Source organism: Equus caballus, chromosome 10 (assembly GCF_041296265.1).
Source record: "Equus caballus isolate H_3958 breed thoroughbred chromosome 10, TB-T2T, whole genome shotgun sequence".
In the NCBI taxonomy this organism is placed as follows: Eukaryota; Metazoa; Chordata; class Mammalia; order Perissodactyla; family Equidae; genus Equus; species Equus caballus.
The window spans coordinates 89150384-89165643 of NC_091693.1; the positions used below are offsets into that span (position 1 = coordinate 89150384).

At 43.4% G+C, this 15260-nt stretch overlaps 1 protein-coding gene across 3 annotated transcripts in view; it reads left to right on the forward strand.

Annotated features, from left to right (window-relative positions):
* The window catches only part of PDE7B (phosphodiesterase 7B), a 294049-nt gene that overhangs the window by 266102 nt on the left and 12687 nt on the right, over positions 1–15260 (forward strand). For all 3 annotated transcript variants that reach the window (XM_005596942.4, XM_070225499.1, XM_014735201.3), the window contains 2 exons: positions 8156–8247; positions 13755–13899. In XM_005596942.4, the coding sequence (XP_005596999.1) occupies positions 8156–8247; positions 13755–13899 (237 nt within the window). The remainder of the gene's footprint in view (positions 1–8155; positions 8248–13754; positions 13900–15260) is intronic.

Consider the following 15260-nt stretch of genomic DNA (forward strand, 5'->3'; position numbering starts at 1 on the left):
CCAGTACACTTCCCAGCTTCACTTCCTGCCACTACTCTCAGAGTCCCAAACGTAGCTCATTCCTTTATTCATTCAACAAATATTTATTGAGCACTTGATGCGTGCCAAGTTCTGGGACTACAGAAGATGAACAAAACCAATAAAAATCCCTGCTTTCTACCAGGGGTAGTAGAAAATAACTAAGTAAAATATAGGCTATATTAGAAAATGAAAATTTCTTATGATTAAAAGAAATAAAGCAGGGTGGGAAGGCATGAAGTGTCCCTCTAGCTTACAGGTCTTCAGGCACCTGCTCTTTCTTCTGCCTGTTTTAATGAAATAAGCTCCCTCTCTGTGACTGTCCTCTCTAACTCTCTCACCCTCTTGATCTCAACCTGGACACATCTTCATCTTGAAAGGCTTCTTTTTCTTCAAAACTCCGTCATCTGTGCCCTCCTATACGATTTCACAGCCCTCTATTATTTCCCTATCATGGTGTTTATCTCTCTAAACTGATATTTCCTGATTAGATGTCCACATCCCCTACAGCCTGCAAGCTTCTGGGCGCCTGCCTCACTCACTACTGTCTCCTCAGCATCCGGCACAGTCCTGGTGTTCGGTGAATATTTGTTGGGTGGTGGGAGGTTTGCTGGATAAGTAAGTGGATGTATGGATGGATAGATGCATGCAACAAGAAAGACAGGACCTGAGTAACACTGAGGGGTCGGGAATACTAGCAACAGTGAGCACACAGAGACCCCGAGTGGAAATCTGACAAGCGTAGGAACAGCGATCAGACCAGACCACCAGATCGAGGCACCCACCCCCTCTATCCACTCAGAAGCTGCTCCTGCTCCTGGTGACCTTCGTGCTAACCCACACAAAGAGCGCCATGAAGAATGAGAAGCACTGACTGAAAAATCTGTACAATGATCTTCTTATTCCTTTTCTTGGAATTGACAAGTGCTGCCGGATGTGTGTTATTTCTGGAGTCATTCACTTGCTCCTGGTTGTCTGTGAATGAGTAGTGGGAAAGAGCCCATTGCTATAATAATTGAAAAAGCTCTCCGGCTTTTGCTTAAGAAGATCCCAAGTCTGGCTTCTGTCAGATATTGACCCAAAATGTAACAGGGCTCTTTCTTTTAACAGTTACTTAAACTTTTGCATCTACTGTACTTTTAAGTTTCAGAAATTAGTTACTCAGTATCCATTCAACAAACATTTACATCTGTCAGAGGCTCTGTGCCTCCTATTGGGGCACAAAGATGAGTACGACGTGCTCCCTGCTCTCAGTGGCAATCGCAGTGGCAGGGTGTTCAGACTCAGCATGCCTGTGTGGATACAGAGCACTGTCCACGGGGTATGCTGGCATGAGCCGTGCTAACAGAATCCACTTCAGGCCCTTACGCGGACGTGCCTGGAATGTGCTTGCAGGCAGTCAGGTCAGCTCTGCTTTCCCACTCCTCCTTCACAGCCACCCCCCACCCCCCACTGTTCCCACTTTACAAAAGAAAGACATCTCTCTTGCCCGTTCTGCATATTGCATAGTGCCCCGATTGCACCAATATTGCATATTGCCCCAGTGTGAAAAAATACCAAACAAAGGAACAGCTAAAAACATTAAAGGAGGTCTCCTGTAATTGAGGTACTATAACTCTCCCAGCCATCTCATAAATAGATGCAATGCCAATAAATTTTTATTCTTAAACTTAATTATTTTTTCCAAATTTGCAATATACATGTATTTTGACCAGTTACTTACTAATAGCAATTTCATTGTAAATTCAAGCTAGAAAAATATTTACTACTCAGACCTGATGTTATAAAAATTTGTTAAATTAAACTTCCAATTTATATACTTATTTTTCTTGCAGACAAATATGATAGGGTGACAATAAAAGAATGTCATACAAAAAATATATTACATTAAAATAAAATTCTGTAGAGAAATAGAATGGAAATATAAATTCTAAATGAAAAAGAATCAATTTAAAATTTCTGACTTAAAGAATAAATTATTCATGTGTTTTTTTTAATGGGAGATGAATGGACATTAAATGGCATTTAGATTTCTCTAGATGCATTTAATACATAAAAGAGTGATGTGAAGATTTTTTTGTTAAAATACCGATATTCACAAATGTGCTGAACATAAGATCTTTTGTTACCATTGAAATTTGTGATTTTAGATATCGATTCTAAAAAGTATAGGAAGAGCATGGTTTTTCAAAATTCTTTTCAAGAGTAAATGAACAAAACATGTGAGGGTCCTTGATACATGTGAGCAAGGTCAGTGGACAAAGTATCATAAGGCGGCTTAGACGCTGGGTAGCAGCTTGGGTTGGAGTGGGAGCTGGAAGAGGGAGCAAGCGGATCTGTCTGGAGAACTGGGGGAGTCTGTCCCAGCAGATGGCAATGGTTCATCTCAGAATAAGAAGTGTGTGCGTGTGTGTGTGTGTGTGTGTGTAGAGTCACAAACCTGCATTTCTGACTTTATTGCAGTGGTTTCTCCTCACTCCTTGGTGGAGCTGTAAAATTCCTTCTTATCATTCTTATGCAAAAACCAAGCATTATAATAGATCAAGACACTGCAAAGACCTTTTCATTGACTCTTTCAGAATGAAGTGGAAGACTTTAAATAAATAACTTGGGGTATTCGTGACTTGAACAAGGATGGAAGTTTATTTCTATCCTTCATAAAAGAAGTGTGGAGGTTGGCAGTCCAGAGCAGGCACAGTGGCTGCACAAAATTAAGGGTGAGGGTCCAAGGATCCCTCTAGTTCTACAGTCTACCAGCACGAGGGTGTGACCTTGTCCTCACTGCCCAAGAAAGCTGCTGGAGCTCTAGCCATTCCTGCTGCGTTCCAGATAGTGAGAAGGAAGAATGGGAAGAAGCAAAAGAGGCCTCTCCCGGAGAGTTAGTTCCCTTTAAACAACCTTCCTGGAAATCCCACACAACACTTATGCTTACATTTAATGGGTCAGAGTTTATCCAAGTGATCCCATCTAGTCATAAAGGAGGCTGGAAAATGTTATCTCTATTCTGGATAGCTACAAGACTGTCTAAAAACTGAGGTTTTGTGGATAAGCGGGAAAGGAAAATGGATTTAGAGGATGAACACACAGGCGTCTCTGCCACGCCTGATGCTTAATTGTAAACCTGAGACCATCAAAATGATTAATCAGGGTGAGCTCTCCCTTCATGTGACAATCTCCCGCTAATCCATGAATTACCACACTCTTGTGCCGCTATTCCGTTTTCCTTTTGTTGTTGTTACTCCTTTGGTTTTTGGTATCTCTGCCATGATGTCCGTGTGTCTAATGGACATCTCGGACTCAACAAGTCCAACACTGGCCTCCTCTCAACTGGCTCCACCTGCAGCCTTCCCACTGCAGGGAATGGGCACGCCATCTTTCCAGTTGCTCAGGCCAGAAACATTGTAGCCATCCTTGCAGATCCAGAAATCAGCCACTCTTACCTCCCCCTCCCTCGTCCACGCCTCTGTCTTCTCCCGCCTGGGTGAACACTGTCACCCTCTAAATAGTCTTTGACACCTGCTTCCAGCCTTACGCCCACCAGAATCTGTTTTCAACTCAGCAGCCAAAGTGAGCTTAGTTATACGCTGGTCGCAGAATTTCATTCCCCCCAGATCCCTGCAGTGGCTCCTTATTTCCCTCAGAGTGAAAACCAAAATCCTTACAACAGCCAGAAGGCTGTACACCATCTGGTCTCTCACCGCCTCTCTGACTCCTGGTCCTAACCCTTCCCCTCTCTCACGGCACGTGGACCTCACAGCTGGCCGTTTGCTCCCCACTTGGGGCCGAGGCTCCAGCTGTTTCCTCTGGTGGACTCTCCCCCCCGGAGCAGCACGACTTCCTCCCTCCCCGTTTCAAGTCTTCATTCAAACCTCACCTCTTACCCCAACGACCTTAGCAGCCCCACCCTCGAAGGCTCTCAGACTCCCACTCTCCTGCTCCACTTCTTCTCTCCATGCATTCACTGTCTTCTGAGATGCTGTCAAATGTTTCTCCAGAATTAAAGTGTTTATTATGTTTATTGTTTATTCTCCATCTCTCCCCATCCCTGCCACCGCTAGTCCGTGTCCGTTTCGTTCACTGGTGTAGTCCAAGCTCGTGCTACGGTGCCTGGAACGCAGTAAGTGCTGCATATACTTGTTGAATGAAATCGAGTAGCTTATTCAGTGACTTATTTTGCAAATTAACAGAAAGCACTTTCTCTGTGAAAGAGATAGAGTTGAGTGGATACAAACGGAACGAGGCAGGCTCCCTACTCACATGTAGCTTATAATCTAGTAAGAAGAAGAAGGTCGTAGATAGCTCTCACGTACATCAACAGGACTCAGGACGTGAGGAAAGCCCAAAGAAAGAGCCGCAGGACTCAGAGGACAGCAAGTCCACCTCTGCAGGAATCGCCCCAGGCGGCTCCCTGGACAGAGTACTTGAAGTGGGCTCTGAAAGACAGGCTTTAGTTTGATAAGTAAACGTAGAGAAAGAGGTGTTTGAGACTGATAAACCACCGTGGAAGGCACAAAAGTCAAAAGGAACGGACACTTTCGTATATTGATAATTTAATAATTATGACAATAGTAAGTTATAGTCATTAATACGGTATCATTTATTTGGACTATAAGAGCTTTGTAGGAAAGGAGAGGTAAAGTATTCAATGATCTCAAACATGTAGGAACAGAAATAGTTGGGACAATTTTCAGAGAGCATCGAATGCCAAACTAAGGAGTTGGGTGTAATTTATCTGATGGGGAACTTTGTGGGGTTTGGAGCAGGGCTTGGGAGAAGGCAGATGGCATGATCAGACTGAAGTTAGTGAGCTCTCTGATGGCAGCAATTTTGTCTTCTTCATCTTTGGATCCCCAGAGCCCACTATGGCACCTCACATATTGGCAGGTGCTCAATAAATATTAGTTTATATTTCAACCAATGATTAGGGAGGTGGTAGAAAATGTTGTCAAATACATCACATTCTGGCAGCTATAGGAAGGATGGATAGAAAGAAAGAGAATTAGGGAGGAAAATTAAGCACTGACATGGGGTCACTTCAATGAAAGGAAAGGATGGTGGAAGTGACGCCATGTTGGAAAAACCAACAGGTCTCAGAGACTGACCAGAATTGAGAGCTGAGAGGGGCCGAAAGATGGGTTCTCCCCCAAGACAATCTAAACCTACTTAGCTCGTAACATACTCAAACTACAGGATTTTTCACAGTGAAACCAAAATTGGAGGTACACGTGAAGATCCCAGTGTGGGTTTAAAAAGTAACACCTAATTAAAACAATCAGCTGCAGACTTTGACAGCAGCAACTACAGACGACTTTTGCAAAATTAAGTACAACTGCAGGCATTCATCAGTTTATAAACTTCAAGCTTCTGACTGCGTGGATGTGGCCGCAAAGAGGAAAGTCCTGGGAGGCAGCAAGGGTCCTGACAGCGGGCAGACCTGGGTTTAAGGCCTTCCTCAGCCACCACTAGCTGTGTGGCCTCTCAGAGCAACCTGGGGCTGCGTCATCTGTGAGTTAATGATACGAACCGTGGAGAGTTAGGTGGATTGAGTGAGATGGCGCAGAGGGCCTGGCACAGAGGGGGCGCTTCCTGAATGCTGGTCCCCTTCCTCAGGCAGCTATTCTTTCCTTCTCTGGAATCCCCAGGAGTGACCCTACTTCTGACACAGTTCTGGCCAAAACATACTTCCATTATAACACCTGCTCCACGACCGGTGGTGTTCGTCATCGTGAGCGTTGGTGTCTCTTCTCAGTGCCAGCTTCCAAGCCCACTGCATCTCTTCCCATTTCCTGGTGCTCATCTCCAAATATGGTTTCACCAGCCAATTTCCCAAGTATTCTGTCTTTGGGAAGATTACTAATGAGGATGTTACAGCGGGCTGGCATGACTGACAATGCTGACGGCCACCTGCCAGACACCTTTGATCCATCCAACAGGGACCATCCAACAGGGGCGTGGTGTCATTTCTCACGAGTCTTGTTACCGTTTTCCAGCCCCTTGAAAAACTCACAGGGCACACTCATGCCCACCTCTACTAGAATTAGTCTTGCAAGGGAACACTCGTGAGTGACTGAATTAAATGTCACCGCAGCACAGAACCTCTGTTACATACGCTGACCTATCACTCTCTGCTCTCGTAAATCTTTACAATCACAACAGATTAGTCTAGCATGTTATTCCTAATAAATATTCTCTTTTGTTGGTGTGGCTCATGCCCAAAAGGAGATAATAGGCCAGTGGAGAAAAGTAACAAAATCTCATCACACGTTCAAACTCAGTCAAGTGGTGAATAGAGAATAATGACCCTCTGGAAGGAGAGGAATGATCAGCATCTTGACAGCCTACGCGGAGGGTCCATGGAAGACTCCTCTCGTGATGCTCGTTCTACAAAGTCCTGGAGAGAAATCGGTGTCTGGTTTTAGAACCAAGAGCAGTTGCAGTTTCCTTGAACTTGCTTTTCCTTAATGGAACCTGGGCTGTGTCACTCATGGGGGTTCTCTTTTCTCATTTGCTGAAAAGTTTGCGCATTGCATGGGTGGCTGAGATTCAGTAGGGGCGTAATGATGGCACGGCTTTCAGTCTCTATCCTGGCTCCATTTAGTCTCCATATTATTTTCCTTGCTGCTTCTCCCTCACTTTTTTTAATTGTGACTAAATACACATAATATAAAATTTACCATCTTAACCTTTTTTTTTGGTGAGGAAGATAGGCCCTGAGCTAACATCTGTTGTCAATCTTCCTCTTTTTGCTTGAGGAAGATTGTCACTGAGCTAGCATCTGTGCCAATCTTCCTCTGTTTTGTATGTGGGATGCCACCACAGTGTGGCCTGATGAGCAGTGCATAGGTCCGGGCCAGGGATCCGAACCCAGGAACCCCGGGCCACAGAAGTGGAGTGCAAGAACCCAACCACTACACCACCAGGCTGGCCCCTTAACCACTTTTAAGTGTACGATTCAGCAGTATTAAGTACATTCACATTTTTGTGCAATCTTCGCCACTGTCCATCACCAGAACTCTTTTCATCTTGCAAAACTGAAACTCCATACCCATTAAACAGTAACTCCCTATTCCCCCCGCCCCTGGCAACCACAGTCTTCCTGTCTCCATGCATTTGACCGCTCCAGGTACCGCATACAAGCAGAATCACACAGCTTCCCCTCACTTGTAATGTATGCTATCTTCCTGTATTTTCTGTAAGTGTATAACCCCTCTTGAAACAAAATGAGGAATGAATACAGAAACAAATAAGAAAATAAAGCACAAAGATTTCCTGGGGGCTTGGGGGGTTCTGCTTTTTATGTATAAAGTCACGGCGAGGCCATAATGTTTGCTGATTAGAACAAACACAATGGATTGTAAGAAACATCCTTTGTTTACGTGGTTAGCTGATGTTGGGACGAGCAGCATGTGTAAGAGAGGAGTGAAGTCTAGGGAGAGATCGACATAGCAGAGGTTTCCACGAGGGAGGAGACAGCAAGACAATTGAACAAGGAGGCGATTGTACATTCAAACTCAGACCTTACGGGCCCACTGCCGATGCACGGGTCCCGAAGGTTGTTGGCAGCTGCTTCCACGGCGGTGGTCTCCAACTTTGGTGTACGTAAGAGTTCATCACTGCAAACGGACCAAACCAAAACCAAACGGACTGGGGCTCAGGAGTCTGACTGTGTCAGCAGCAGCCCAGGTGGGTCAGACCCAGGGTCGAGAAACAAGGGTCAGTGCAGTGGATGACACAGGGCTGTGCAGCCTGCTGCTCGGGCGACTAGTCTGATCTTGGATTAGGTTATGCCTACAGCCCCACAGTCTGTTACTACCGATTTTCTATCTTCTAAATTGACTGTTGCCTGAATAGGCTATCAAACACGGGGGCCGAGGCAGGAGTGAATGATACTGGAAATAGATCCTCATCAGCCCCCCAGGGGAGGGTCAGCAATGGCCTCACGGCCCTCCCACTGTCATCATGGCTTCGAGGAGAGCCAGTGCTGCTTTATTTTGCATTTCTCTTCTGGTCTGCCTCTGCGTCATCAAGTACAAACTGGCTGGAGGGAGAATGTTGGCCTCAGTGGAGCTGTGAGCAGCATCAAAGATCGGTATCCAGCTTCTCTCTCATTCGCAGCTTTCATTTGTTTTCTTTCTAGAACATGTCTGTGCTGGAGAATCACCACTGGCGATCGACAATCGGCATGCTTCGAGAATCAAGGCTTCTTGCTCACTTGCCGAAGGAAATGACGTAAGTGGCGCAGAGATGAAGGGTCCTGATGTTCACACATTAAAGATAAGCCGCTTTCTCGAGGGCACGCTTGAGACCCCCCCGGGTTAGTGGCCGGGAGCCAGCCGGCCGTACCTCCTGCCTGCGCTCGGCTGTCTATCAGAGGAGATTCTGTGTCAGCTCCTGCAACCCAGAAGCCAGGCCGTCTCAGGGAGCTCTGAAGGAGCTGTGGATAGTCTGGGGCCTGACGTCAGGACAAGGGGCTGGGTACACGGCTCTCAGCTTCCACACTCCCGCATCAGCGCTCTGCTGTGCCAGATTCCTGTCTTTCATGTTAGCGAGTTTGTCCTCCCGTGCGGATCCAAAGATAAATATTTATCGAAAAGGAACACAGGAGTTCTCAAGCTAGATTTAAGATGAGTTCAATAAAGTGTGTATTATAATTGCTAGTCTTGGCAAAAGTAGAAGCCAGAAATTCTTTTCTAAAATGTTTTTTGTTAAGTAATTGGATGGGGCCCAGCAATTTTTTCAGCATTGATTTACCAACGTCTCTTGCATTTTAAACAGAAGGGGAAACACTAGCTTCCTGGACCGCTGATTGTTAGCCCGGCCAGTAGAGTGAGTTCTACAAATCCAAGGCCGTTGCCTCATTTTCTATGAGGCCCCAAGTTAGCTGCTCTCCCGTCCTCCAAGGCCACCGCTAATTCTGATCTGTTTAATTAAAATGCGCGGAACCTGAGGCCGCTAGGAGAGAAGACGCAAACAGCACCGTGCCCCTCTTCCTGGAGGGCGCAGAGCTGAAGGTCCAAAACCAAGTGGCGTTTCTCCACAGAACCCGCAGCACACTCTGGGCTCCCAGGGTTGTTCCTGGCCCTCTGATCCTGTCGCATGCTGTCTCCCAGCACCCAGAGGAATGTGGAAATTGCAGGGGGAACTTCAGTTCTGATGACATTTTACCGCCTGGGACTAAATAAAACCAATCCTCGTGCGGGGAATAAAAACTCACGCTTTTCACTAGAACAACAAATTGCAAAGATAGAAAGAAAGAAATGCAAAAAGAACTACAAACCAGAGCAAGAAATCAAATAAGTAGGAGAAACAAAGGAGGTAGGTGGCAGGGACAGCTAAAGAAAGAAAGAAGAGGGAAGAAAGGAGAGAGAGGACAGGAAAGAGCAAAACGAGGGACGAGCTGGAGTACTCATTTCCTAAGATCTCCTGCCCGTCCCCAGTGATTCCAAATAAAAATTGCATGTTTTTATGTCTTTGCGAGGCGCAGTGCTGTAAAGTGCTTTTGCGAGAAGAATAATTGTTACGCAACAGCACGTGTGAGAGGACTTTATAATGAAAGCTATCATCACACTCACTGTGATTAGTCCTTCTTTCCTCATGTAAACGCTTTAAAGTCAGGTTTCTGATTTTAAAAGTAAGACAGGTTAACTGTACAAACTAAGGAAAATCTAGAAAAGTATTTATTCGCTGAACCACATGAAGTTGCTGTTTTTGAAGGGCCCAAAACAGTAGAACAGCGGCGTTTTCATGTGATTCAACCTAGTATGATGAAAACTGGAATTACTGTAACATTACTGGTAATGTTGACCTGGCTGGTATATTTCCTTTTCGTCTTTTTTCAACGCAACCATATTTTAACAAAATGGGGAACTTGTTTTGTATGGTTTATGTCCTGACATTTTTCACTTTCCGTGGAGGTCTTTTTCCATATCATTAAACCTACTACTAAAATAAAATTATTTTAATGTCTATAAGGTATTATTGTACCAAAATATATTAACTATTGCCTATTGTTTGGAATTTAGATGATTCCCAAATTTTTGTCATTATAAACAATGCTTAACAAGCATTCTTAAAACATAGGTTTTTATCCCAAACTCTGATATTCTATTTTCTGAGAAAACATTTGTGGATAGAAATTATTGATCAGAAAGTTGTGAATTTTTAAGGTTCTTGTTGTATATTATCAAATTGCTTTTCCAAAAAACTGCATCTACCTATATTCCCATTGGTGAGTTATGAGAACATCTATCAATGTGCATCACCAAAATTGAGTTTTATCTCTATTATCTTTTTAAAATATTTGCAAATTTGACATATATACACATATACGTAGAGAGAGAGATTCATTGATTACAACAGAGATTGGAAATTTTTCATATATTTACTGGCCATTGTTATTTCTTTAGGGAAGATATTTTTGTGTTTGGTCTTTTCCTATTTTCCTATCAATGTTATTGTTCATTTGTAAGAAGGTTTTCTATTTTGACTATAGTAACCATTTGTTTTATGTTGTAAATATTATTTGAAATTTTTAGTTTGCCCTTTGATTTGATTCATGAAAGATTTCACCTAACTAAAATAGTTATATTTTCTGGTTATAAATTTGCTATTTATATTTTCAAAGAATTTATACAATATTGAGAATTATAAAAAAGAAAGTGAAAATCATCCATAATCCCATTTTATATCTTTCCAAATTCTTTGCTATGACCATAGAGATCAGGCCTTACATATTTTGTATCCTATTTTGTAATATAACAATAAAACATCACATTTTTCCATGTAGCTAAATACAGCTAAACATCAACATATTTAATAATTGTATAGTGCACATGCAACATGGCTTTTTTAAGCAATCTCCTATGTATTTATGAATTCTCATGATTTTTTTCCTCCCCAAAATGTTTCATTATTCTAAACAACAAGAGGATAAACATCCTTATAACATATATCTGTACTAATTACATCTTTACTAACATGTTCAGGTAAATTTATAGACGAACTGTTGGTCAAATTATTTATATTCAGGAAACGCTTTTAGCGTTAATTCCTAAATCACCCTCCAGGAACATCATACTAATTGACACTCTCACTAACAGCAAATAAGGGGGACCATTTTCCCCGTACCATCAGCAGCAGTAGGTATCACAATCATTAATTAATTCGGCAAATTATTTAGTTGTTACTTTTAATCCTTGCCAATAAAAATGGGGAAATAGTATCATGCAGCTGTTTTAATTTGCTTTTTTTTATAGTAAGGATATTTAATATCATTTCATATTTTAGAGTATTTTGTATTTCTTTTGTGAATTGCCTATTTTCTATGATTATTTTTAATGTTCAGAAGTGGATTAAATTTATATATGGCTTAGAAACCAAAATGTAAATGGTGAAACTATACAGATATTAGAATATAATGTAAAGGAATGTTGTCATCAGAGCTGGGAAGGATTTCTTAAATAGAAGGGAAAAAATTAACCACAATTTAAAAGATTTATAGATTAAGCTGTGATAAAAATTAAGACTTCCTTTCATCAGAAGATAACATAAAGAAAGTGGAAAGAGGGGCTGGCCCCGTGGCCGAGTGGTTAAGTTCGCGCGCTCCGCTGCAGGCGGCCCAGTGTTTCGTCGGTTCGAATCCTGGGCGCGGACATGGCACTGCTCGTCAGACCACGCTGAGGCAGCGTCCCACATGCCACAACTAGAGGAACCCACAACGAAGAATACACAACTATGTACCGGGGGGCTTTGGGGAGAAAAAGGAAAAAATAAAATCTTTAAAAAAAAAAAAAAAAAAAGAAAGTGGAAAGAAAAGCCACAGAGTAGAAGATATTTACAACACATAACTGACAAAAGCCTATTATTGAAAATATATAAAAACTCTTAGAATCAATAAACAAAAGAGAGATGACCCAATAATATATTAAAGACTAGAATAGAAACTTCACAAAAGAGGAACTACAAATGGCCATTAAACACATGAAAATACGTCCAATGTCACTAGTACTCAAGGCAATTCATATTAAAACCACAACGAGTTGCATGACACACCTCTCAGGTTGGCAAAAAATATGAAGAGTAAGAATGTAAAGGAATGAGAATCTCGTCTAGTACTGCTTGGAGTATAAATTTATACAATTGTTTTTGAAATAATTGACAATATCTAGGAAATTGAAGATAAGCATGCTCTATGATCCAGTAATGTTATTCCTGGACATAGACCCTAGAGAAACTTTTGCACATGTATAACTGGTACATAAAATTGTTTGCTGTGGCATTTTTCATAGTAGTCAAAAACTAGAGGGGAGTGGGCCCTGTGACCGAGTGGTTAAGTTCACATGCTCCACTGCCACGGCGCAGGGTTCATGGGTTCAGATCCTGGGCGCAGATCTACACACCCCTGGTCAGGCCATGCTGTGGTGACATCCCACATAGAGGAACTAGAATGACCTACAACTAGGATTTACAGCAAGGTACGGGGGCTTTGGGGAGAGAAAAAAAAGACAGAGGAAGATTGGCAACAGATGTTAGCTCAGGGCCAATCTTCCTCACAAAAAAAAAAGCATACCTTTAAAAAAAAAAAAGCTAGCAACAACTCAAGTGACCATTAAAAGTAGAGTGGATAAACGCACTGTAGTATATTCCTGTGATGGAATACAACATGGTTATGGAAATGGATGAGCTACAGCTCACACATCGACATGGATGGCTTTCAAAAACACAACGTTAAGCTAAAGAAGCGAAGTGTACACTAATACTTACCATGGAACCTAAAGTTCAAAAGCAGTTAAAGGTAAACCATATTATCTAGACCTGCGCACACAGGTGGTAAAGTTATTATAAGCAGCAAGGAAATTATGGAAAAAGAGATCAAGAGAGTGGTTACTTAGGGGTTAGGGGCAGAGGGATGTGATGAGAATCATCATGGGCCTACTGGGGTCCTGGCCAGCGGTACTCCACACCTGGGTGGGGATTATCAGATGCTTATTTTACATTTATTCATCAAACTGCATATGTAGGCTCTATGCACTCTACATAAATACATCTCACTTTTAAAGGTGAATCTTAAAAGTAATTATGAATTTTCCTTCTATTGATGAATTTCTATATGTGAGATAAATCTCTAATTTGCTTTATCTTTCCGAAATATCCCCTTTTCCCTCTCTCATTTGTTGACTAATATGTTGCTTTCCCACTGGTTTTTAGTGGTGCCTCAATCAACTGTCACTCCTCTTTAAGTTCCAGTATCCCTTTCTGGCCTGTCTGCCTTGTTCCGTTGATGGCTACTTCCATCCCACCATATCAGTCGCTGTGTCCTCCTTGTTATTTCTATTATTCTGCCCTTTTCCCTCCCCAGGCAGATCTTAATGCTTGAGCTGGTTAGAACTTTCTTACCAAACTCCCATGATTCTGTGTGTCTTTTTGTGTCCTCCTTAAAGCATATGTTTCTACTTGGCTTTCAGTTTTCTCACCCACTGGAACCGTGGGCATGTATAAACTCCAAGTCTGATCACCCGAGGTTTCAATCACTCTCTACGGTTCTTGGCAAACCTGCTGTGCACAGACAGGGGTGATGGCGGGTGAGGGGATCACTCTCGGGCTCTGGGGGCCTCTGTGGAATGCACAGAATCAAGGGCAGAAATTCAGCTTCAGCCCCTGATGGTGACAGAATCAGCCACCCCCTCCAAGAGATTTGCTTTGTGTGTGTGTGTTCTCTGTCCTTCTTGTGGATGCAGACAGGATATCGAACAGCAGCTGGGCTCCCTGATCTTGGCAACAGACATTAACAGGCAGAACGAGTTCCTGGCCCGACTGAGAACTCACCTCCACAATAAAGATCTGAGGCTGGAGGATGGACGCGACAGGCACTTTATGCTCCAGGTAAACGACAACAACAGGAGCCGTTATCCTTGCTGGGTGAAAACACCGAGGGACGCCATCAATAGTTTTAGCACGTAGGAGAAGGAGCGTCTCCCACGGTGTAAGTTAGAGCAGTGACCTACTTTATGAAAAGCTTGGAGACACATGAACACATGAAATTTTTAAGCGGTTTCCAAGCAAGCAAAATCTGGGTTTCACGTCCGTGGTTGATAACATCTCCTTTTCCGTGTCTGCTAACTGCTTTCCCGCGGAGTGGCCCTGCTGGGCAGTGGCATATGACAAGAATCCACCCCACTTCGTGGCTTGATGTGAAAGGGGGCACGGTGGTACCTGGCAATTTAGAAAGATGTTTCTATAAGCCAAAAGTGTACTATGTGAACTACGGTACAGACAAAAATTGACAAACAAGCTGCCTTCCTTTATCTGAAACCTACTTAATCAAGCCCTGCTTCACTTCCCTTTACTACCTAAACTCATATCTCTCTCTGAGCCTCAGACGTGTTTACCTAGTTGTACCATTTTTAGGCAGCAATAGATAAATTATTTTAAGCTTAACTGAATAAATTGAACCGTAGAAAATCAAACCCTTTCTGCTTTATTCCACGGCAAGAAGCCATTTGTGACGTGAGAACAAGGGGACCCGGGAAGTAGAAATATGAGCTGATATCCAAACCAGAGTTTTTTCTCCATCTTCCATTTTCTCCTGTCTTCCTTCTTTCCTTTTGGTGCAAAAGACTGAATGGCGGGACCCTGGGTTCCTCAGGACAGACCTCCTCTTACCCGGGAGACGTAGCTGCACAAAGGAGACGGCACTGTGGTCGTCTTTGCCCTCTGTCGTGTCCACAGTGTTCCATCCTCCCGAGGAAATACCCGCCCCCGGCCTGGAGCTCTGTCTCCTTCCTTCTTTCTGCCTCAGCTAGACTTCTAGCCACAAAGTTGAGCCACGTACCTGATTTTAGTGACTGAGCCAAGTCCAGAGGAGCTGAAAGATTTGGCCTGAATGCCTGCATTCCAAAAGGAAAGTTTGCAAACACGAGTGAACCCCTACAGGGCACAACCTGGGGGGGACTTCCGGCCCATGGTGACTCCAACATGTACCCGTGCCCCCATTAACGGGAAAATAAACAACCGAATTTGCAACTTCATGGGATCCAGGCTCTCCCCGACCCCAGCGCTGTTAGCACTTGTGTGATCCCGAGGAACTGGGTCAAAACAAACAGACATTGCCGGTGGGCGGGGCACACCACCACCGGCCCATCTGGCAGCCGCCTCTTGGCAGTTGGCGGTTAAGGGAGAGAATCTACGTTTTTGGGAATTCAAGCTAAACCTCCTAAGGTCAGCATCACTGAAAAATCTGGCAT